At 39.9% G+C, this 24,597-nt stretch overlaps 1 protein-coding gene across 2 annotated transcripts in view; it reads left to right on the forward strand.

Moving 5' to 3' along the window:
• The window catches only part of LOC134823310 (zinc finger protein 1-like), a 48,046-nt gene extending 28,850 nt beyond the window's left edge, over positions 1-19,196 (forward strand). The window contains exons 4-12 of one of the 2 annotated variants that reach the window (XM_063834731.1): positions 8,634-8,710; positions 10,682-11,719; positions 11,949-12,103; positions 13,835-14,002; positions 14,346-14,513; positions 15,405-15,504; positions 17,227-17,423; positions 17,884-18,097; positions 18,226-19,196. In XM_063834731.1, the coding sequence (XP_063690801.1) occupies positions 8,636-8,710; positions 10,682-11,719; positions 11,949-12,103; positions 13,835-14,002; positions 14,346-14,513; positions 15,405-15,504; positions 17,227-17,423; positions 17,884-18,097; positions 18,226-18,351 (2,241 nt within the window). In that variant the 5' untranslated portion in view covers positions 8,634-8,635 and the 3' untranslated portion in view covers positions 18,352-19,196. Of the gene's footprint in view, positions 1-8,633; positions 8,711-9,528; positions 9,699-10,681; positions 11,720-11,948; positions 12,104-13,834; positions 14,003-14,345; positions 14,514-15,404; positions 15,505-17,226; positions 17,424-17,883; positions 18,098-18,225 lie in introns of those variants that run through there. The other variant, XM_063834732.1, reaches the window with a different exon arrangement.
• Positions 19,197-24,597: the final 5,401 nt, after the last annotated feature.

Raw genomic sequence — 24,597 nt, forward strand, 5'->3', positions numbered from 1 at the left:
ACACATTGATTATATTTATTAGATTAGCAAGGCATGCGTTGAACCACCAAAAAGCGCTAAAACTGCCCGAGTAGAGTTGTCAGGCAAAAGAGAGAGGGGACAGTCACGTGACATGGAAACGCGTGCGGAGGGTGTTGTCAGCGTTCACAGAGGTGTCCCCTCTCTCTCTCTATCTTATCAGGTGACAGATGACCACGCGCCCCAACCTTACTCTCTCCCGACATGCAGCTATCTCTTTTTAACAGGCTTCAACACCATCACCCCGGTGAGCCCCCTCTTACTCGCACAGTTAACCAGAGAGAGGGAGAGAGAGAGGGAGAGAGAGAGAGAGAGAGAGAGGGAGAGAGAGTGAGAGGGGAGAAGGAGGCCATGTTTTTCTGTTGATCATTGTCCGGTACAGTTGTCCGGTTTCCCGGCAGACGTCAAGTTCGAGGTTCCCAAAACACACACACGCGCCGGCCCGGGCCAGTGCCGCGGGAAAACGCGTCCCAATTTGCTAATAGGCCCCCTCCTTTCAACCCCCTGTTGTCATGTTTAGAGGTACAGTTCCACTCCGTCCTGCTTCTAACCTGCTTTACTAATCCTCCCTCTCTTTCTGGGTGCACTTGTTATTCTCTCTCTATCTGGGTGCACTTGTTATTATCTCTCTTTCTGGGTGCACTTGTTATTATCTCTCTTTCTGGGTGCACTTGTTATTATCTCTCTTTCTGGGTGCACTTGTTATTCTCTCTCTATCTGGGTGCACTTGTTATTATCTCTCTTTCTGGGTGCACTTGTTATTATCTCTCTTTCTGGGTGCACTTGTTATTATCTCTCTTTCTGGGTGCACTTGTTATTATCTCTCTTTCTGGGTGCACTTGTTATTATATTTCTTTCTGGGTGCACTTGTTATTATCTCTCTTTCTGGGTCGTTCTCTCAGTTATCTTGTGTTCTTATCTCTTACTTATTTCGTATTTGCTAGTGATTGGCGACTTCCTTTGAAATTCGCATATTATATTGAGGAGAAATCCGCATACATTGATGAGAAATCTGCATATATTGGGTACTATTATTTAGTCACGCAGTCACGCTCATATACTCAAAACACCGATTTTAATATAACAATATCGCAAACCAACGCTACCTCGAGTTTGTCATTTATTCTTAAGGGATCATTTAAATTTAATGTGTTTAACCATGTCTTAAAAACATGCTGACATTTAAATAAATATCTGAAACACTCAGTAGTTTTGTTAAAAACGAGTTAGCGAAACAGTATGACACCGACCCAATATGGTCCTTCTATCATGGTTACACCTACCCTATTTGGGTAAGAGAGAGATGCTGTTAAAAACGAGTTAGAGGACCTATCTCTGCTTTGAAAAACTTATTGTTTCCTTGTTAATGTTCGCTCAGTTCCTTTTGTCGATAACGCGCTGTTTTTCTGGTTTGTTGATTCGAGGTTTAAAAGAGAAGGGGTTCTATGTGGGAGCTAGATCAGCTAAATACTAATAGAGCCACATGGTACTGCGAGAGTCCCTGTATATAATCGCCACTGGTCGCTCTTTTTGTAATTTGGTGAATTAAAATCAGATCATTATTTGTCCGACTAAGGCTGAAGTCTGCAGGGGATTATAACTTAATTATCGCGTAAAATTAACCAAAAATTATGAGAATTTGCTCTTAACAATCCGATAAAAATGTCAAAATTAACATTTAATTCCCGTGAATTAGGGACCAGTGCAGCTGGTGACCAGTCTTTATATAAACAATCGTGTCTAGTAATAATTTGTTAATCTCTGCCTACCAACTGTAATCCTGGTGGCCTCTATTTAATTCACTCCTCTTTTCACCCCCGCTGTCTTCTGAATGGTTGGTTTCCATCACGTGGCCTGTTTTCTTCGCTCTCATTGGATATCGCACTTATTTCAATCCGATGTGTTTTTGTATTAGTTTTCCAGCGGTTCCCACCGTTTAATGTTATAACTTTAAGCTGATTAAAATTCTAATGAAAAACATAATTAAATTGTTAGAATCAGATCAATATCCAGTCTCTAGAATATTGTTCTAGATCTACTTCCATATAAGGTATCACTACCTGACCACTTCTTCCATACAAGGTTCGTTTGTACACGTTAATGACCAAATAAGGAAGTAAACTAGACTGGTTGTTAGTCGGTGAGATATGGCCAGTACACCGCACGCTGCAGGTGATCCCGGTAAAAATTCATCTAAAATTAAGTTTAACCCGTTAGATCCTGAGTTGAAGCTACCTGTGCCGGCTGGTCTTTGTTTTTGCGTGTCGGGTCGCTGGGTGAGCAGGACTATACTGGCCCGTCTTATTCCGGTATTTTGTAATTTGTTCTGATGTTGTGCCACCACCAGTTAATGGTTCAAATGGTCGTTTTATCCCATGCGTACATATTTAAAACCACTGAAATAAAGGCCTGATTTTATTTTGCTTCTGAACCACCAGAGATGAAAACCGCTGTCAAAACATAAACGGTGCTCATGCACCGAACACGATCCGAGTCACAGCAAAACCATTTTACACTAAAACCACATAACAACCTCATGTGGAAAACTTCTCGCCCGCGGAGAATGACAACACAGTTCACTTACTTTTCCAGAAAATGTAGCTTATTGAATTATCACCACACACCCCACACCGCTTATCACGTGTCAACAAACAGTTGCAACAACAACCACCAATACAATCCCTCCATCGCTTTCCCCCTAATTCATTACCAACAAATTAAACCGATTTCCTGACCTAATTAACTGAACCCTTGGATTTTACTTCACCTGAAATACGCCCTACAAGTTATAACAAACTGTAACATGCCCCCCATTTCTCAGCCGTTTCTCGAGAGTATTAGTGATATTTTTAATGAACCATGTTTCGATCTGTGCACAACAAAAACTGTCAAACTGTCAGAGTTTATTTGTCAGTGTGGAGTATATAAGTGCCCGGCCTCCCCCTCCAGATAAGTATTATTTCCCTTGTCCAGTTGTCGAAACTAGCTGGGTAATGACTTTAAAACGCGTTTAAGGATTACCACGTGCTAGTTTGGGAATGGTTTAAGATCCCAGATTCGAGCTCCACCCTTCGAGCGCTCACTCCTAAGGTTTCACCCTCAAATTTGTAGTTCGTTTCTGGAATTACCTGTGATTTTCTCTGCACTGTCACGTTACCACTTTTGAGAGACGTACCATAATGGATCCTGATTTTTCATTGATACCGTGCGCACGTGTGATGCTTTGCAAAGTTATTTGCATCCTAACTGTTGCTCGATCAGCTTCCCTCTTCACTTTCAATATCTGCTTGCAATGATCTCGACTTTAAAGTCGCCTGCATAATCACTTTATAAGTGCTTTTAATCGCAAACTTTTAAACCCATCCACGAAATCTAGAAACCACTCTTCAGTACTATCTACCGCTCTTCAGTACTATCAGTAATTTCGCTATGTATGAGTCATATCTTTGTAGTAAAAAGTCTAAAAAAAAGATTCTATATCTACTTAAAACATTGCATTGTTTCTGCCATTTGCTTCTTAAGCTTTTTAAGGGCATACGTTACTACCGCCTCGCGGTAGGGTCGAGATAAAAGTATTATAAAAGTCCTACTATATAAAGAATTTTCAAACCATACAGATCCAAGTGTGAGAGAAAGAAAAGAATGAGAGTAGTTGATCACGGCTCGCCCTTACAAAAGTTTTTTTAGAAAATAATCTCAAATGCTTGATGATATTTTTCAAATTTTTTGATGCCGCTGTGAGAAGTGTGTTTTTAAACACGGGCTGAATTTTTCACTAAACAAAATTAACATGACTGGCGCTCGGCACGTTTTTCGTTTGGTAGGTGATTTCCGTTTTCTATTCTAACCGCCATCGTCAGCAGAACCCGGAACTCCTTGCATACTTGTCCTGCATTTCTGGTAATGTTGGTGGTCAGAGTGCGGTAGGGCAGCATGCTCTCATTCCTACATTCCCTCCTCATTACACCACATGACATCACCATGGTATGACGTCATGACTACATCCCATGACGTCATCACAGCACCTCGTCAGGCAACGAGGGTGCTGCACTTGGGTCAGACCGGAGGTGATGTTTTTGGAGGGTCCGTATCAGGATGTGATAGTCTGGGGTAGTAGACCTCCGCTAGACCTCCATTAGATCTTAACAACACCCTCTGTAATAGACCCTGTGAGTAGAGTTCCTATGTTCAGGGTCTGGATCAGGAGGAAGATAGTGGTGTACCTAAGCTACCTTGTAACTGGGGGAGGGTGTGACAGGGTCTGTCTGAACTACAAGCTGACATTGTCCGGCACTAACCCAACTAAATCTCATTATTCTATTGAACCAACTCCTTCTTCTCCGACTGATTTTCTCAGCATTTTTGGTTAAATCCCTTCTGATACCCGACACTGATTCACAGCTTGGTCATGTGACTGGTGGAAGCCAATCAGAAGTCAGTATTCCCGCACGTGCAGCTGCTCCCGACCAATCAGGAAGAGGGAGAGTCTAAAGAGACTGCTTCCATCTAAAAGATTACCTCACCGCCTCGTGACGAAAGGGCTAATCTTTTCACATGGGTCGGCTAACCAGGGGGTTTTGTGAAATGCAGCAGAATCAGGGTAGTTAGGATTTCATGTCAAATCTCATCTCCGGGCAACATTAGACAATGGGTGTGGGGTCTATAAACCATCCGATTTTCAGATGTTTAGTCAATGTGATAACCATGTAGTGGACGTGTTAGTTCAACCATTAACTCAGACTTTAACAGCTGGTATTGTTATCTAACTCGTTCCGGCCACAAGGTGGTAAAGTTGCCTTAAGTTGCTCTTTAACACAAGTTTTAGGTCCAATTTGGGAGTTGGGTATCCAATTTCCCGTGGCCTAACTCCACAGTTTCACTGCTTGAACTCTTCGCTTAGACCTACTCTAAATACAAATAGTCCGCAGTATTTTCTGTTACCAGCGTAGTTTGCGATTCATATTTACCTAATTATAATTGCTTTACGCCCGTGCTCCGGTTTTCTTTGAAGCGTTAGCTGGCTGATGGTTGACAACAGGAGAATAATGATATTGAGCTGATAGGAGTTCCAGTCAAAGTGCCCCATGTTAAGCGCCCCACCAGCCAGCCCCTTGCACCCTACTGCCCCCAACTACACCAATAAGACTAAGCTTAATTAAGTACTGATACTGTTAATTCTTCCCCCATGAGATCATGATCTTTTTTGCTGTGAAAATGACGACTTTCTTTCAGCCTGTTTTCCGTGTTGCAAGTAAAAGTAACTTTGCAGCGGGTGTAAGGTAGTTAAGTTTGTGGGGAGTCAAGCGCTGCTGCACCCTGTTACAAGTTATCTTGGGACGTAACGTGGTGAAGTGACCACGTGATTTATTAACGACAGATCACGTGAGTCCACAGCTCCGTTATCTCGGTATTGGCCTGGTGAACCAAGTGCAGATCGTGGTGCCCAGACCTCTCTCTTCTGACCAACTATTTAATATTTATCTTCTTCACTTTGTCAGCTGTCAAATCCCCGGCCCTCAGATTAAAAGTTCTGCAAGCCCCTACTTGTAACGGGGTTGACATTGCAATTCATTACGCAGTAGGGTCATGTGGTGTCCCTGTTCAAGAAGATTGACCACACAACCTCCCTTACTATCCCTCTAATAGCTCGGCTAACTGCACCGTTTTTTGTTAATTATCTTGAATTAGTGCTCTCTGATCCGGTTTTTATTCTCTTGTCACGGGACAAGTGCCTTGTTTTTACTGTGCAGCCCTCTCCCCGCATTATTGGAGGAGAAACAATCAGCTCTGCCACGTGACACTCAGACCTTCAACCCTCGTGACTCGTAATTAGTTAAATTCGGGTCACGTGTCTTGCCCTGAACCAATAGCAGGGCCGGGGTGGTGGCACGTGCGCCGTGATTACCAATGAGATGGGGACCGTCAACCAGTTGAGTTTTGGTTGTACTTACAATCTAGTAGTCATGACAACTGACACGTGTGCGAGGTAGCAGGTAACAAACAAGCTAAATTAATTGAAATTTTAGTCTTGGTAATCATCCGATTCAGCCGATTAGACCTCCACATTTATACCCTCCAATCGCGTGGCTCCTGCGAACCTTGAGAGCCATTCAGAGCTTAGTACGCGCCCACGTGCACAGTTCAACCAATGACGGGCACTTAAAAATTAATACTAACGGTCACGCGACAACCAAGAATTTCTACTCAGTTAAAGTACTGCGTTTTTTACTCGGTCCCTACTTCGTGGTTTTACTTGTTGGGCTCCATATCACCTCTAGGAGCCTCGAAAAGAACATCTGACACAGTAACACTGTGGTGTTAGTCCACCACTACTACCAACACTATCAGCTCGTACAATACCAGAATCCTTTTGACACAATCAACTTTCGTCACGTCCCTTATAGTTATAACACAATCTTATCACCACAACACCATCTTATCACCACAACACAATCTTATCACCACAACACAATCATATCACCACAACATAATCTTATCACCACAACACAATCTTATCACCAGGACATTCTGCCAGTCAAATAAGAATATCCGTGGTGTTTGGGAGCGCAGGAACCTAGTCTTAGCTACAATCATTCTAAGTTGAAGCCAAACTTTCCTCAGAGTTCCTTAGACAACTCATCCCCTCGAAGTATCTAATATCCCCGAAATAGATCGATGATCTGATCGGTATTTGCATCATCTAAAAGCCCGTCATTCTTGATCACAACCCTTCCTTCCTCCTCAAACACATCCTGATTAGAATGTAACGACTTCCTCACCGCGGGGTGGTGCTCATCAGGTGACCCTGTAGTGGGTGTCCCTGCCTGACCAGGGTCTAGACCTGTCTCGTGAAACAGTGTGTCTGGGCTGGTATCATTGTTACCACATGAACACCACCCTAAGGTCGAAACAATGTAGTGATTTGACAGGTTTCCAGTTGGATCACTTGGCATGGTATCTGTTTAGGTGGTTCACTTGACATGATATCTGTCAAATGCCTCATGTGCAATTAACATGCAGATCTTATTATTACCCTCGAGATACCTTTGCGGAGTTATGTATTGTCTTATCAACGAACCCGATAAATATAATTTTCCCTCTTTTCATCCTTAATTCTGTGATTTTCGATTACAAATCGACTTGCTTTCCGTCCGTCTCTCAGTTACTCATGTTACGTTATCCATTATTTAGTGATGCGTATTATGATAACCAACCCAGCGACTACAATCAATAGTTTTACTGGTTACCATGACAACAAGATCCCACCATCAATCTGTCACGATGTCATTTTTAACGTTTAACGAGCGCGCTTAGGAAATATATTTTTAATTAATGATTATACTCATCAACCATTAGTTTCCAGCCATCCTATTGGCTCATCTCCGCCCACGAGTTGTCAACAAACGCTGCTGGTTGGCTCTCCCGGGTCATGTGACCCGCTGTCGAGCTCCGGATTGGCGTGACGATTTGTCTGGTGAAAACCATGTTTCAGTTTACGCAACAAATTGATTTCCTGATCCAACCGTGATTATAACACCTTTTCGTGAAATCCTCTGCAAAGTTATTTTCCCTTCGCTTGTGAAGGGTATTTTTGTGGGAATGTGTCAGGATTTTCCTCCACTAATAGCCTGCAATCGTGTGAAAGTTATGACTTTCTCTCTCCTCTCCTCGACCTGATATTTGAAAACTTGCTTCTATCTTACTAGATTTAACCATTACCAACAGGTCTAATATTGGTGACCGACTTGAGCACTCTCGTAGCGTTGCTAAACCAAACGTTTATCTTAAATTGATTTCCGGACTTCTCACCGCCAGATTTTTGGTATTATTTCCAACCAACCTTTCCTAACCTTTGATTGGCCAGCTACTTGACACGTGACTCGATTAAAGCTCCATATTGGCCACGTTGAAGTACCATACAAATCGTCGAATCCGAATTGAGCTGGGGTTTTTGTCGCCTCCTCTGCAAAGTTATTTTTTGTCGCCTGTTTCCAATACTTGTGGTCATCTCATTGCAGGAGAATCTACAGCCACAATGCATCTTCAACTTTGAAGCTATAAGATTTGCATTACAAACCATTATTCCTCCACACCAAAACTCTTATATTAGATCGCAAACCTTTTTTGTGTTACTTTTTGTATGTGATTTTTTCAAGAGAAAGAGACGTCTTTCTGCGCTATGATAGCGGTGTTGTAGTAGTTCTTGGACTCGCTCCTGCTCAATGCTCACTAAACTTTTACAACTCTTACCTTCTCCTTAGTTTTTAGGAGTTATTTAATTCCTGATCTAATGAAGGAAAAGCGGGATATATAATTATTATTAATGGGTACATATTTTGATCTTTATAATTCGATTTATCAGTCACGGCACCTTGTGTCCTGAGGCTGTGTTGTGAGTGACGTACAAAAAATTATTACCTTTTTAGTGTCTTGGTGTAAATCTATTGTTCCCATCAACTTACAGGCTCGGCAATTTCGGATAACGTAGAATTTGAGACAAGTGTCGATAACATATTGTTTACCTGTAATTTCGTGGGAAATTCGTCATTATGAAGGAGTAACGGTTTGTATTACGAAGGAGTAACTGTTAATTAACCGTTTGTTATCTTGATCAGGTATGACACAAATCGACAGCACAGCACAAACCGATCTTGGTATCAGCGACCACGAGGAACTGTTACTGCCCTACAAGGTAAGAAAACTGTGCTTTGATGATCAGTTATTTCATGTCACGTGGTCTCAATACTAAGCTGTGATTGGTTAAAAAAGTCTTACTACCCTATGGTTGTAAGGTAGCATTTAACTGAATTATATGGTCGCCTTCTTTAAAAATCTTCATTCGATTTTTTCGTCGGAAAACTTTGTCTTTTTAAATGTCTTAAATCACTAACGGTGAGTCATAAAGAATTTGTGTTCAGTCCAAAAAACTAGTATTTCCATCATTATTGGCCGGATCATTATCCCAATTCGATCAGAATGATATTCAGATTTAATTAAGGTACTGTGACGGTATAAGCCATGGCATGCTCCATCTCGTAAATACACCAAGTATCAGGGGCTAGAGAGAGAGAGAGAGAGAAAGAGATCAATAAGCTAATAAGAAAGTAATGCAGTTACCACAGTATATTGTATCATGTAATTCCCACGTTCCGGGCTTGGTTTAACAAGGAGATAACTACATGGACCCCCTATACAAGGCGCAAATTGGTTCCAATTCCAGACAGAGTCCCCCTCTCGGTCGGAGGTGTGGTGTTGGTTTCGTCATACCACATTACACAACAACCTAGATCAGGTTCTAAATCATGCTGTACAGGCACCGCTCAAATTAGCTCATCCGGTCATATCAGGGCACCAATGAGGCAATAACTTCCCAAAATAACGCACATTTCATGTAAAAACAGAGAGCCGCGTCTAACAGCCTGCCAAGTTTCCGTGTCGAGGCACCATGACGTGACTTTGTCATTTTTCTTTAAATTCTATTAACTTCTGAGTAGGGATCAATACAAGAGCACTGTTGTTAGAGGCACTATTATTTTGTGTGCGTTCTACTTATTTCTTTAAATTTGTCCTCCGATATAACGATATTGGTATCATTTGCTCTTTCGTTCGACTCCATACTCCGAATTAGTCTGTTGAATATGTTAACCGAACATTTTGAATTTGCTGAGTACTATAAAATGGTGGGTTTTGTGGATGTTCAGATTTACTTTGCAAAGTTATATTTCTTTTCTTTCTTCTCTCTAGTTAGATTAATCAGTCGTTCCATTTCGCGTCGTCATGAGAATTAGCTCGAAGATGCAGAAAAATTGGGGCTTTTTAATTCTAATTAGTCATTTTATATAAAGAGATTCTCAAAGGAAGCTTTTAAAGATAAGTGAGGGATTCATTCGAACAATGGTACCGGGTATTGAACATTCTTTGAGACCAAAATACGGCGCGCCTTGAGTGTGTGAATTAAATTCAAATCTCGGTTGGGATTCAGGGATTACTCAGTTTTATTGATCTTCACAAAGGTGGCTCCGACTGTAAAATTTCAATTTTTAACGATTCATTGCTGATTATTCTAACCCTACCCCGGTTAATCTCATATCAAAAACGTGGGCACACAAAATTTGACAAAAAATTACCCAAGCTCCTTGACGTGTCTAGTGAAAAACAATAGTTTTCTTGCACCTGTCGACCAATCATCGTGCAGTATTCGATCAGAGAACTGATCTGGACCAACGAGACCGCAGGAATCCGGTCACGTGATTAGTTTGAATCGTCTGAGGCAGGTTTTAGTGTTCCCCATTATCCAGTTACCGGTCTCTCACTGCTCTCTTGTCACGGAGAAACATATATTTACTAATGTTCATAGAATCACACTAAAATATTTGTATGAATTCATAATTTGAAAATAGAATCTTATCATGCCGTGCACGGACGTGTTAAAAATCAAAGAATTGAAAATTAGTTGCCGGTTTTGAAAAACATTAATAATGTCACAGTATTTAGTACAAAGGACCGTAACGCTGGGAGGGATAAATTTAAGAAACAATGGTGTTGGTTGGACAACAAAAATGGGTTCCCCAAGTTGCTTTATATTTTTCACACGATACTGCAAAAAGTCAAGCAAAAAATGACAAGTTTATTTTAACTCTGACTAACTAAATCTTTTCTTCAGGCGATCTACTCGCAGCTCCTGGACACAATTCGCGAAGTTGTGACACAGACCCTGGATTCTGCCTACGGTACCGGGGCACCCCACATCACCACAGAAGTCCTGGAACTCGCCCTGAAGGACAACCTCAGCTCCTTCGTTGGCTCCCCCGAAAAGACTTCCATCATCCTGAAGAAAGAAAGGGTTGGAGGTGAAGCTAACTTGGATCCTAAGATCCTGAAGATGTTGCAGAACAACAGCGGTGTCCAGCAACAACCGGACATCTTCAACCAAACTACCAACCAGCTGCTGAAATTGATAGAGCTAAACTCCCTGAACTCTGACTTGAACAAGACTCAGAGCAAACCTTACGCCCAGTTCCTGGGCTACCCCAACTTACCTCTCCACAAAGTTAACCCTTACTCTAGTCTTCTCAACCAGCAAAACAATCTGTTTAAAGCGAGAGAGACCGCTCCAGCAGCCCCCTTCAACCCTGTCTCCAAACCCTTCACTCCCCCTCTCATTCCTTCTCTACAGAAACAGTTCCTAGCTAACGAACCAGCTGTAGGACCCAAGATATTCTCTCCTGGTGTTATCAAGAGCGAGGATACTAACAGGGTGTCACCAAGCAAGTCACCTCAACAAGCCTTTCACACCGGCACTGAGACAAAGAGCATCTTCTCCCCCAGTTCACCCTTCACTTCTGTGGCCGCCAGCAAATCTCAGACCATCTCCTCCTCCGCCAACTCGAGCCCTGTCTCCCTGGCTAATTCTCTACAACAGCTCCAGAATTCCATGTCTGGAGGCAACAGACCAATGTCCAGCACTGTTTTTACCCAGCAGTCTCACCTCAACCACCCCTCTCTGTCTCTACCTAGCAGTCTGAGCTCAGCTGCTCTCACCAACACCACCAACATGCTCCTCTCCAACGGCTCCAACCTCCTCAACAACTCTCCTGCAACTACCATGAGCAACATGGAGGTCCACCAGAACTTCATCAAGCAGATTAACCTGCTGAACCAGACAGCGCCCTCCATGCTCGGACAGAAGCTCGGCATTGCTGTGAGTATATTTACAGTTCCGGGCACTTTACAGTCGCTATAATGTTTTGTTAAACGCACTAATGTTCAATCAGTCACTTTTTGTCGACCTACCTTGAGTATTTTGATTGATTACACGACAGACTAAAATATTTAGGCTCTTAATTTTGTCATCAGAATTTGTCATGTTTATGTTCTCACTCTTAGAATTTCCCACAAAAATGTCCATACTTAACCCCCACTCGTCGCAGGGCCAAGACAAGGCAGCTAAGGATATTGAGAAAGTCCTAATGGACATTCAAGTGAACATGACAAACATCAAGCCAGACCCATGGGGCCAAGCTAAGGATAAGCTCTACAAGTGTCCCCACTGCGAGACTGCATTTGCTAGACGTCAATATCTCAGGTAAGATTTTATACACAAGGAAATGTTTCTTTTATATTGTACATTAAACAGTAAAATAAAAAATTTTTTCTGCACGATTCTCAACTCCGTACTCCGTTTCCTTCTTTCTTCAATTTGTACGTGAGCGAGTACATCTGGTCTGACATGTTTCATGAAGTCAACCATGTCTTAATCGGCTGTTCCGCCGAATTTACCATGAACAATAATGGATATGAAGGACTGGCCGTGCTAAGTAATGAGGCCCAAGTCGAGTCCTTAACTGATGTACCAGACTAAATCCTTAGTCCATCCACTCATCTTCCTCATCTTCTCCGACCAGCTTCACGTGAAGTAGTCTGAAGAGCACGTGAAGTCCGTCTGAAACCTGCCACCACACGTGAACACGCCATGATTTATCTGATCTATTCTCTCTGTGATATAGACATGACTTTTCTAAAAGCTGGACTGATGAGGCTAAACGGACCTTTGTTACTGAGTTCATTGTTAGAGGTAGCGTCTTTTTCGTAACATTTACCCGAGCTAAACTTTGTATAGCTCATTAGTTCTGCGGATCCTACCCTGTTAAAAGTGAGCAGAGTCTTTAGTGGACCTCATCAACTTTTATTGGGTTCTCTAAATCTGATCAGATATCACCCGACTACCGCCTGCAGCCTCATTATTCTCCGACCGTAGACGTAAACCATCTTCTGCATATTGCGAGAAACACGAGCTACCTTATAATAGTATACCATACTAATACTATCTGACATTATTGCGCCTGTCCATGACAGGAAGGATTATATTGATTTACCTGAATTTGATCACGTCTGAAAGGTTCAGAAAGGTAAAAGTGTCTTTTGTCTGTCTACGAAATGGCAGACGTTCCCGTATTTTGAGCATCGAACAGTGCCCATGACACACGCCAACTACCACCGGTCAATTAACCGGTTCACGAGGCCGGCCACCCACCAAATTCCACCATCTCTCTCCTCAGATCTAGACATAGATTTCGTTAGCGCTGGTAATTTTACCCAAAACTACTACGATTCTTCTGGACAGTACCCGGAAAAACCTAATCATTATTCTGGTAAATCGCGAAATTATATGTCTGGTAGCCGGGAGGTTGGTGGACAGTAGTACCCATCTGAGATAACCTCGTGGAGGCAGGAGGCGTTGTCAGGGAGAATTTTAGCTAAAAGTTGTCCTCATTAACTTTGGAGAGAGCAGAGAGTAGTCATTTTCGGGCTGTACTTAATCGATCTGTGCCTGTCATTAATCACCCACTAAAGAGCCGTTTTGAGGAAAATTTCCTCTAAAGTTGGTCTGTGATCATACCTCATTAGCTAGTAGAATACAAAAGATGATTACTGTAAGAGCGCACTAATTGCGGGTGAGTACTACTCCAATTCAGTGTTCCTGTGTCACGTGGGGCGCGCGTCATGTCACGTGGTACCTCCGTCATGTCACGTGACCCGCTAAATGGTTGCTTTTCTACTCCGTGGGGCCTCCGACCTGCTCTTCCCGTATATTTAGAAAATTACAACATGTTCCCTATGTGTAGCACGGTCTTCGTCGGACATTATCAATAGGCAATAAGAGGACTTTAATCATAGCTCGACCATTTATCGTCTATAATCCCAAATTATTTTATCCTCGTAATAGATTTCCGGCTGACCTAGGAAAACACGGGCCTCAAATTTCCCCTTTTTATTTAATAACGTAAGAACCCCACTAACCCTACCTTACCTTCAGTAACCACATTATAAACGTGCACAACTTGAAGACCTGTCCCGAGTGTAAGACTACTTTTTCCAACGAAGAAGCGTTTAACGCACATCTGGCAATGCACCCCAAGAAAGAATACGAGTGCGGGAGCTGTAACAAGAGTTTCAACAGTGTTTACCTCCTCAAAAACCACCGGTTAGTCGAGTGTATTATTTGCCGGTGATATAAAGCGAGTAGCCTGGTTCATTACCGGCTCATATACATTTAACCATGAATGTGATTTCTAACAATGTATGTGATTTCTAATATTACAACTGATATCACGTGACATATAATAAACCATCAGTACACTTGCAGTGGTTTGGTAATCGCAAATATCTTAGCGAGATTCTTTCCATGCTTTTAAAAAGACAAGTGGAATTAGCCGAGTGCACTTGTGTCAGAACAGCATATCAAACCCATTAAAGCTCGTAAAAACATGCAGCAGTGAATCAAAAGACCCCCAATTAGTGTGCCGTATAACATTGTCTATATCCAGGAAAACGCACGTGAAGGACAAGCCCTTTGCCTGTAACATTTGTGGCAAGACATTTGCGGACAAGTACTACCTCCGCAATCATTTCTCCATTCACTCTCCCGTTAAACCGTACAGTTGCCCGGTGTGCGGCCGCGGCTTCGCCAGCTCCTCCGCTCTGCGTTATCACAGGTACGTGGTGCCCTTATACGGGCAAGTCACGTGGTATCGCCTTGTTTGGGCATGTCACGTGGTTGTTGTTTTGTAGTTCGTTTGTGTGAGATGTTTTACATAACTGGGCGAGGGTTTGGAGTGAAAGAGAGAGAGAGAGAAAGAGAGAGAGAGAGAGAGAGAGAGAGAGAGATATCTACAATCTTACAATGCTTGTACTGCCCAGCTAGCTGCAGTGTATTGGAAGATGTTAGGTAGTCTGTTTCCTTTGTTCAACTCCAGACAATCCAATTATAGCGATAGTTTTTAAAATCATGATTAAAAGCAAGCCAATGTCTGGATTGAGTGCTCTCATCACGGCTTTTTGTTTTTTTTAATTTTTAGAATTAAAATTGTAGCCGTGCTAATGAGGTGGACTGTGTGTCTGTGGGGAGGAACAATGAACCCTGGAATGAATAATATCCTCCGCTCCGTCAGTTCTCATTAATAGTGGCCGGGAGAGCCTTTTTCTGTTTAATAATAGCACTATATTATGTATAATATAGAGAGAGGTTTTAATACGGGGTTACTTACTGGTTCACTGTCACTCAGACATTGCCTTTCCAATTCTCTGTCTCGCCCGTTGCTTGCAACAAAAAGCCGGCGGAGCTTTTTAATTAAAGTGGCCTAGACTTGGGTGAGGGTATAATGGTTGTAGTTAGGAAAAAGGTATTGTTTTGTGCGGGCTGAGCTAGAGTTAAACTATTGGAAATTGGAATGTCGGTGTTTTATTTGTGATTGCGTAACTTGAGTTAAACAATCACACATTAAATTGTAACTGGAGTTGAAACGTTGAAAATCTCACAAAGTATAAACATGACGTTAACTTACTAAGTAGCAATATTGACGTAATCTAACAGAGATTTATTCCAGTTTCCAACACACGGGAGAAAAGCCCGCCAAGTGCCAGTACTGCCCCAGCGAGTTCGTTCAGAAGAACCAGCTTAAACTCCACATCGCCCGGAAACATAAGGTTTGTGACTATTTTTGACTGCTTTACAGTAGAGACGTAGGTGGCTCAGATATAATATACAGTATGTATAATGCTCCTCATAGAGTACGTGAATAATCGGCTCATCACCAGATATTATAATATATAGTATGTATAATGTTCCTCAATTCCTTGTTAAGTACGTGTTTTCCCCCTTTGTGAAGTATCTTTTATTACTAACATTGTCTTAGTTTAGACCCACAAATAACAATAGTCACTAGACATCATGTGCTCCTGTGTTTTTAACTTTCTGGTCCGCTTCATTTCACGCCCACACAACAAAATTAGATTGTCAAGTCCGAAAACTCCACGTACTGAACTGCGAGCTGTACTTTCCAACTATTGTCACTCAATTTAATCTCCCAAAATCCTGGACGTATTTGAGTTTAAATCTCCTCCGCTCTTCAACTACAAATTAAATTCACTAAAACCACTTTTTTTGTCCTGGTCGGTGGCCACCTGTGTGGATTTCAAGATCTCATTAGTAAAATATTAGTAAAGAGATTGTGACACTGACACTGCGTTTTCTCTCTGTTCGAACATGCCAGGTGCTCTCTGAATCATCTGATTTTAATTTTTATAAAACCTTCCTGTCACGTGACATGACCATATTTGGGTATTTCACGTGACTTGACTGTACTCACAGCAAAACACAGCTTTAACAATTTAATGGAAGTAACACGTCTTGTTATTAACGTAGTTCATATGAATATGTAGGAGTTAATTTGACAAAGAAGATTGCAGGCTGGTTAACCATAAAGTATAATATCATTTCTTAACATTAAGTTATTCAAGGGTGAATTGTATTAAGGGGCCGCTACTACATAACAATTGACTTTAGCACCGGCTCGTTAACATCAAAAGGTAAGGCGGTCATCACATTAGAATAAATTTATAATTTATTTGATAATAGCGCTACTTATAAAACTAGGCCGCCTTCTTGCCCAAAAGTTGTCATAGTTAACCGGTAACCAATCAGAAGGCTATGTTCGGCTGGTGGACCAATGAGGAGGTTAATTCAAGGTGACCAATTTGTCATGTTCTGTCATTTGGTGTGAAGAAAAAGCACAAATTAAACGAGTAAGACCTTTACCCAAACCACTCGGCTAATTGTCCTTTGAACGCAATTTTTGAAAGAAATTTGACGTCCTCTAATAAATTTTTAATCTGTTTGTGCAATTAGGTATAATTTTGGCAGAGTGGTGGTGACTGAAACCCTAACCACGCTCCCATGGATCAACTTGTTTCAAATTATCCGAAAATTTTACAGCAGAACTAGCAACAGTAATTTTCGCTTAGAAAGACCTGTAAAAAGTTAAAGATTAAGGGAGGGGCGGCTCCGAAATGGGACCTGAATATTCCTTGAATTATGTACCGAGAGGATCCCTTTCGGAGGTTATAATTTGTCCATTATCACCTGCCAGTTTTTTGTGATCTCCCGTTACTTCTAACCATTGTGTCTTGTTAGCCCCATTCTCTGTAATAATTCACTGTAGACCCCAGTAAATTAAATCTGAAACACTTAGTTGAAAATCATTGGAGCGAACAATTAATAAAAGTAATTAATAAACAGGGCCTTGACACTCCACAAATTCAGCCACAAACCACATCACCACTGTGCAATAAGGACCCAACATTAGCGCACCAAACATGGTTAACCACACCCTCTACCTAGATATGATAATAACCCACCCCCTTTTTCAGGAGCTGATAAACAGTTTGAACCCCCTGCACGAGGGAGATATTATCCCCGGCAACATGTCCCTGGGTGGATGTGGATCTCCAGCCCACTCTCCAGCCCACACTCCTTCCTCAGCTACTCATCAGAAACACTCCCCCATAGTCCACTCCCCCACGACACAAGCCAACTCAGTGCAGCTCACTCCATCCAATAATATAATGTGAGTACTTATCTTACTCCAACTTTCTGGGAATTTGCAGAAATTTCTGGAAATATAAAGATTATTGGATATTTCGTTTTTTCCCTGCAATAGACCGCGCTTTACCATACGGCACAGACTTTAATAACGAGACCCTAATTTACAATTTACATCAGTTAGTTTTATAAATTAGCTATAAGCTGTCTTTTGATTCCATATTTCCGATGCAAGTTGGTTTGGTTAAGAGTGATGTAATATTGTAGAAGCATGGTGCACGTGAACAAAATAGAAGAAACGCTGAGAAAACGAAAACTGTTCCAACAGACACAAATACTAACAAACAAACAGACAGAAAAACAAACAGACATAAAAGCAGAAATAACAGACTCAACAGATCGGTTACTCCTCTTTCTTCTCAATCCTCTATTTTCTCACTCTCCACCTCCTCTCTGACCACAAGATAACACTCTGTATTTCTCAGGAACACTCCAACAGTTGCTCCAGCTCCCCCGCAACAACAGCCGGAAGAAGCCATGCAGGTCGATGGAGAGCAGAAACCAGAACCTAAAACTGAGACTCCCAGCGAGGCGCCCACTGTTGCCATGGCAACTGAGCAACTGCAAGAACTCATTGCCTCCCTCCAAAGATCGTCAAAACAAGGAAGCAAGACCACAACTCAGACGACCAAAACTGAGGTTAGTTCACTTTCACTTTATCTCCTATGGTTATTGCTAATTATACGGGATTAAACCCTGTATAAGCCATAGATTAGTTCACTTTTGATCGACCTCTAGTTCAACTATCTGACCTAACTCTATTTCAGAAGAAGAGTGAAACTCCAAACAATTTCACCCTCTCCTCCCCCTTCTCCAAAATAACTGACGGTATCAACCAGTTATTGGATGGTAGTGCAGTAGCTGGTGAAACTGGTCCTGTTGAGACCAGTTGAAAGCAAGGGAGACAAGTTGAGAAACTGTGAGACTAGCTTGAGCTAGGTGAAGAAGTCTGAGAAAGTATGTGAGGAGAAGACGTTATTTGCTACTGAAGATAAGACTAGATAGATAAGATAAGATAAGATAAGATGAGATGAGATAAGATAAGATAATGATAATTTGTGTTTTACGTCTGGACTTTGAGGATGGATTATGCAAAGAAGAACTAGCGATTGGACTGAATCTTTATCGAACCTTAATATATGTCAATGTATATTTTGTTTTTAAATTAATAAATTAATTTCATATTTAATTCTATAAGTATTGAGAATTATATAATCATAATATTTATCTAATAGTTGATTGGTTGCAGGGTATTCAATATTTGCGACACGTTTTTTCGTTTTTGCCACGACCATATAAGGTAATGTCAACATGGTTACATTTCCTTATCAGGTAATGGCAACATGGTAACATTTCCTTATAAGGTAATGTCCAAGCTTGTGATGTGTATTTGTTTTATCCCTTGGAGAGCTGTCTCTCTGAATTTTAGACTATTTATTTCGAATTTAATATGTCTTTAAGTTTATAGTAGTTAAGTAGTATAGTCGAATTGTTACATAATTGGAGAAATGTCACGATTAAGGGAACGTATTTTGCAACTCCAAAATTGAATTTACGTTGAATTTGATAATCGCGTAAAGTAATTACCGTCATTATATGAGAATTTCAATTATTTTGTTATATTATTTTCTCTTCTGGTAGCAGTAGTACAAGTAGTATATTCTGCTCGCAACAACATGTGTAAACTATTACTGTGTTACCTTTTATTATTTACAAGTATAGTATTTGTAGATTTTAACACTGTCGTCTTACTTTGAACCACTGTAGAAGTACGATCAAATTCTCAGATTCTGAGATAAAAATAGGCTCAGAGCAAGACATAATCAAATATTCTAAAGATAGTAAATTACTGCTCTATTTAAAAGTAAAATCAAGGCAAGTTCAGAGCATGGCCTAAAGAATAATGTATCATCACCGGGCACTAACTAAACACCTCTACAAAGATAAAGTAAGTATCTTTGATGACATGCTTATCGCCACTATCATCAACAACACTAACCACTAAGGGGTTGTTCAAATATAACGTGATAAGCCGAGGAATAGGGGGGGGGGGGGGTGTTCAATTGATAATAACAACAATAACTACTGAGGGGTCGTTCACATTGACATATTACGTGATCAGTCGAGGAAGGGGGGGGGGGTGATAGTAACAAAATTATGACAACTTCACAATTACACTTTCACCTCGAACACGGAAGACGGCAGAGTCAACATGTAAGTGCGGTAATATTTCGTAATTTGTGCGATTCTTTACCCACCCAAACCTTTTTTAATTTTATGTGTGGCAAATTTGGGGACAAAAAACGCCACAATTAGGCTGAACAATTCACCAAATTTGCAGCCTTAAACTGGATTGTTTTCATGTTTAACACGACACGACATTTACGATGTGTCCACTGTCTTACTATACGTAGTGTCTAACATTGTAGCGCGATGCACTACTGGGCCGGCCGCGCGCGCATCCAATAATTGATAATGCTTCTCGCAACCACAGATCGGCGAGATGCGAAGGATTGACATCGTGAATCAATGTCTAACACTGAGTCTTAGTTATGTCTTACATTGAGTTTCCTAGCCGGCTAGTGACTGGCTACTAGTACTATGCGGTCACAAGCCGGCTATTAGCAATGACCACTGGCGACCTTGTGTGACCTTGGTAAACCAATGTGTATTTATAAACAAGCTGATAATGAGCATAATCGAAGTTGAGTACTCAATATTATAACTTTATAAGTATAAGTATAACTTTACAACATAAGATTCCAACACATTGTGTGTATATTGTTTAACTATGAGCGACTATAATGTGGTGAAGCTAAAGTGACTCAATTTCAATCTGCTGAGGGATTTCGAATATCCAGCTTGAAAAGTTCAAAGTAATACTTATTGATTTTCCAAAAATCAACTTGCTGGATGATAATTAATCACTTTGCACTCGACTGTCATGTGACTTTTTAAACTAGTACAGTCAAATCCGTCCTAATTTAAGCCTTTGTCGGACAAAATTCGCAACAAAGCGATTTTAACGGGATATGGTCGGGACAGGTCCCAGGAATCATTCCAGAGAGTTCCCAAAATCCTCGACTTCAGGAAAATCCACAATTACCACTTTTTTACCACCTTTTTACCACTTTGGTTTTCTGCAAATAAGTCACGTTCTGAATATCCTAGAAGATTCTAGTTTAAAGCATTGTGTTTAGAAAACAAAGAAGAACAACTTTTCTTTTAACAACTTTTTCAAAAATAAATTATTTAATTAATAAATTAAATAATTAATAAAATTTCAAATATTTCAAAAATATATTTTCATAAAAAATGTTCACAATTACATTCCACGTGCAATGAACTAATTTTTATAAAAATTTTCACTTTCAATATTTTGGACTTGTAAAATTTTCGAAATTCGTAAAGAATAACCACTATTTATCACTTTTTACCACATTGAATCTCCGCTAATAAAACGACTTCTGAATGTCGTCGAAGGTTCTAGATTGAACCAATGTGTTCAAAATATAAAAGAGAACAACTTTTTATCTGACAACCTTTGGATTAGATAATTAATTGATTTATTAATTAAATAATAATTAAATTTTTAAAAATTTCAAAATATACTTTTTATCAAAAATATTTGCCGTGACGTAAAATGAATTTACTTGAATAACAGAACATACACCGTCACATAGATTAGATAACAGATTTAAAAAATTCAGATAAATGGAATAAACGGTAAAATATCAAAATTTGTACGATACTATTATAGCTTATTTATAAATATTTACACATCATATCTCTCGACTTACAGAAACATCAACTGGATTAGACCACAGAACTGCCTCTCTGCAAATCAAAACATCTGCAAAACGATGTGCGAAACGGATTGAAAATGACGAAGTTATCAAGCAATTTGTTTATCTCGTTAGCGAAATTGATTGGGTTATCAATGATTACCTAATTGCTTATCACGTGACAGGGTGCTAGGATACCGTAATTGGGCTTTCTGCACGATTTCTGTGCCACGCTTTCACTGGATCAGACACCACCAGTCGGATCCACGGAGTTGGTAAGGATCGGCTATTCAGAACGATTCCGATAGTGGGAATCTAGTGCACTAAGCTACGGAGAAAGTCACGAGAAATTTTTGGGCGAGCGAATTAGGAACTTAGTAAGAGCCTAACGTATGTGTACTATACCACCTCCCCCCTCCCCCGCACAATAATTTACCCTGTCTGTAATCCGGTTTGAGGATTTATCATTTAGTGCGATCTCTACGTTACAGAATGGACATTTGTTTAAACTGTGTTCGCGGACTAAAGATGGTCCTGTCTCAGTTACAACGAACTCCTCTTCATTGGCCGATATAATAGTTAACAGCACTATGTTTACAGTATGCACTGAAGGGGTATCCTAGTTGCTTGAACTTTTAACAGGTGCCCCGCCTCATTTAAACCTCAATTAAGTTTCCTATCATTCGGTTGAGTCGACCGTTGAGATCCCTTAGATCCAATGGATCCTTAGCTACTCCCTAGACTAGGTGACACTGGGATTCGAACCCTGAACCTCTGCGCAGAAGGCGGATGCTCTAACCGCTAGGCTAGATATGAATCTTTGGAACTGGTCTATGGTCACTGTCTGCAATAATACACACAAGACGTCACTCAGAGCTGAATCAGTCATGCCGTTGTACTGCCGTTTAATTTCGTTCAGTGACCAGGGGTTGTTGATCCAACCTGTGGTGCGTTGATTTCTTTATTTATACAAGGTATGAGAGGCGTCAGGATAAAGAATAGGACTGTACGTATCCGTTTCAAATTTGCTGGGCATAGTTTAAAAGTTAGTGCACTTACTTAAAAGATAAATAGTTTAAATAGTACCTGAGGACAGCAACCCTTTCCATATTTCATTCCATGCAAATTTACATTGTCGATCATTCGCCCTCTTAAAGCTATTCACCGAAACTAACTCCTCATTTGCCTGGTAAATTAAAACATTGTATTGGTTAAGAATAGCTGATTTCATAAAAATCGAGATCACTAGATGAAGCAAGACTTTCAGTTCTTGAACAGAAGTCGCAATCTTCAACAGCAGACATCAAGTGCGAACAGCTCCCGCCAACATTCTTATCGTGTTTACCATCAGCAGCAGGTGTGGGATGAGAATGACCTAGATCCGATAAGCTGGGATGGAAGATGAACAATGGGACACATGTACCAGTGACCACTCTTATGAGTACAGCTCCGAAAAAGCTCATTCAAAAAATCAGTTGCAAATGTTTAAAGTCAGGTTGTGGCAATGCTTGTTCATGCAGAAAAGCAGGAATACATTGTGGATCAACCTGCCTCAAATGTCAGGACAATTGCAGCAATGTGCCAGCTGAGGACTCATAAGTTAGACTGTTATCTAGTATATATATGGTTATATAAAGTACTACTTCGATTTCCCGATTAATTTAATGGAAATTTGTTAATTATTCGTGATATGTAATTTTAAAATATTTTGATCAAAAATAATTTTTATAATTTTTGGATATTTGTTTAATAATCGAATTAACTAATTAATTAATTATCTAATCCAAAGGTTGTCAGATAAAACTTTGTTCTCTTTATATTTTGAACACATTGGTTCAATCTAGAACCTTCTACGATATTCAGAAGTCGTTTTTTAGCGGAGATTCAATGTGGTAAAAAGTGGTAAATAGTGGTTTTTCTTCTCAAATTTCGTAAATTTTACAAGTTCAAAATATTGTTAGTGAAAATTTTCAAAATTTTCATAGAAATTAGTTCAATATTCGTGGAATGTAATTGTGAACATTTTTCATGAAAATGTATTTTTGAAATATTTTAAAATTTATTAATTATTTAATTAATTAAATAAATAATTTATTTTTGAAAACGTTGTTAAAGAAAAAGTTGTTCTTCTTTGTTTTCTTAACACAATGCTTTAAACTAGAATCTTCTAGGATATTCAGAACGTGACTTATTTGCGGAAAACCAAAGTGGTAAAAAGGTGGTAAAAAAGTGGTAACTGTGGATTTTCCTGAAGTCGAGGATTTTGGGAACTCTCTGGAATGAATCCTGGGACCTGTCCCGACCATATCCCGTTAAAATCGCTTTGTTGCGAATTTTGTCCGACAAAAAGACGGATTTGACTGTACTAAACACTGAACACGTTTTCTTGGTGGCCCTGAATAACTATGGGGTCGTTCGCATATTACGTAATCAGCCGAGGGGGGGTTTCAAATGCTTACTATTGATTTGGTCGTTGATTACGTAATCAATCGGTATTTCGAAAATCGGTAAAAAATTAAAATTTTGATTCAAAATTTTAATTTTTTACCGATTTTCGAAATACCGATTGGACAATTTTTGCTAATTATGTAATCAAAATTTTCGTTTTTTTAAACCAATTTTCGTTTAGTAAGTGCTTTGCGATTATTGCGTTTATTAATCCGTTATGATAGCTTTTAATAAATAAATGGCTTAACATGAACATTGAACATGTAATAGATAGTAATAAAAATAAAATTAGTAAATAAATAATATAGGACTTGCCATACGTTGTATGACCATTGACCCGTCGCGCACGAGTTTACTGGGCCGCGCTCAGCCTGTCATTCCGCCAAATCTTTGTTCATGAACATGATAGCCTGAGGTCCCCAGGTAAGTGATTTGGTGTTATTATTATTAATATCAGGTGTGATTTGTTGTTATTATTATTAATATCAGGTGTGATTTGGTGTTATTATTATTAATATCTATCAGGTGTGATTTGGTGTTATTATTATTAATATCAGGTGTGATTTGGTGTTATTATATTATTAATATCAGGTGTGATTTGGTGTTGTTATTATTAATATCAGGTGTGATTTGGTGTTGTTATTATTAATATCATTATCAGGTGTGATTTGGTGTTGTTATTATTAATATCAGGTGTGATTTGGTGTTGTTATTATTAATGTTTGTTTGGGGACCGGTTTTTGGTACCCGGCCAATGTTTACAAAATAATATAACAATATAATTTTATTTAATATGCGTGAATATGAAAATTGAAAATTATGATGTAACCTTTTACGTCTATTCATTAAAAACAAAAACAAAAACTTTAAAAATTAAAACTTGCGTAAAAATTAAAACTATCAGTC

The sequence above is a fragment of the Bolinopsis microptera genome, chromosome 11 (assembly GCF_026151205.1).
Source record: "Bolinopsis microptera isolate Bmic1 chromosome 11, MBARI_Bmic_1.0, whole genome shotgun sequence".
NCBI classification, from domain to species: domain Eukaryota; kingdom Metazoa; phylum Ctenophora; class Tentaculata; order Lobata; family Bolinopsidae; genus Bolinopsis; species Bolinopsis microptera.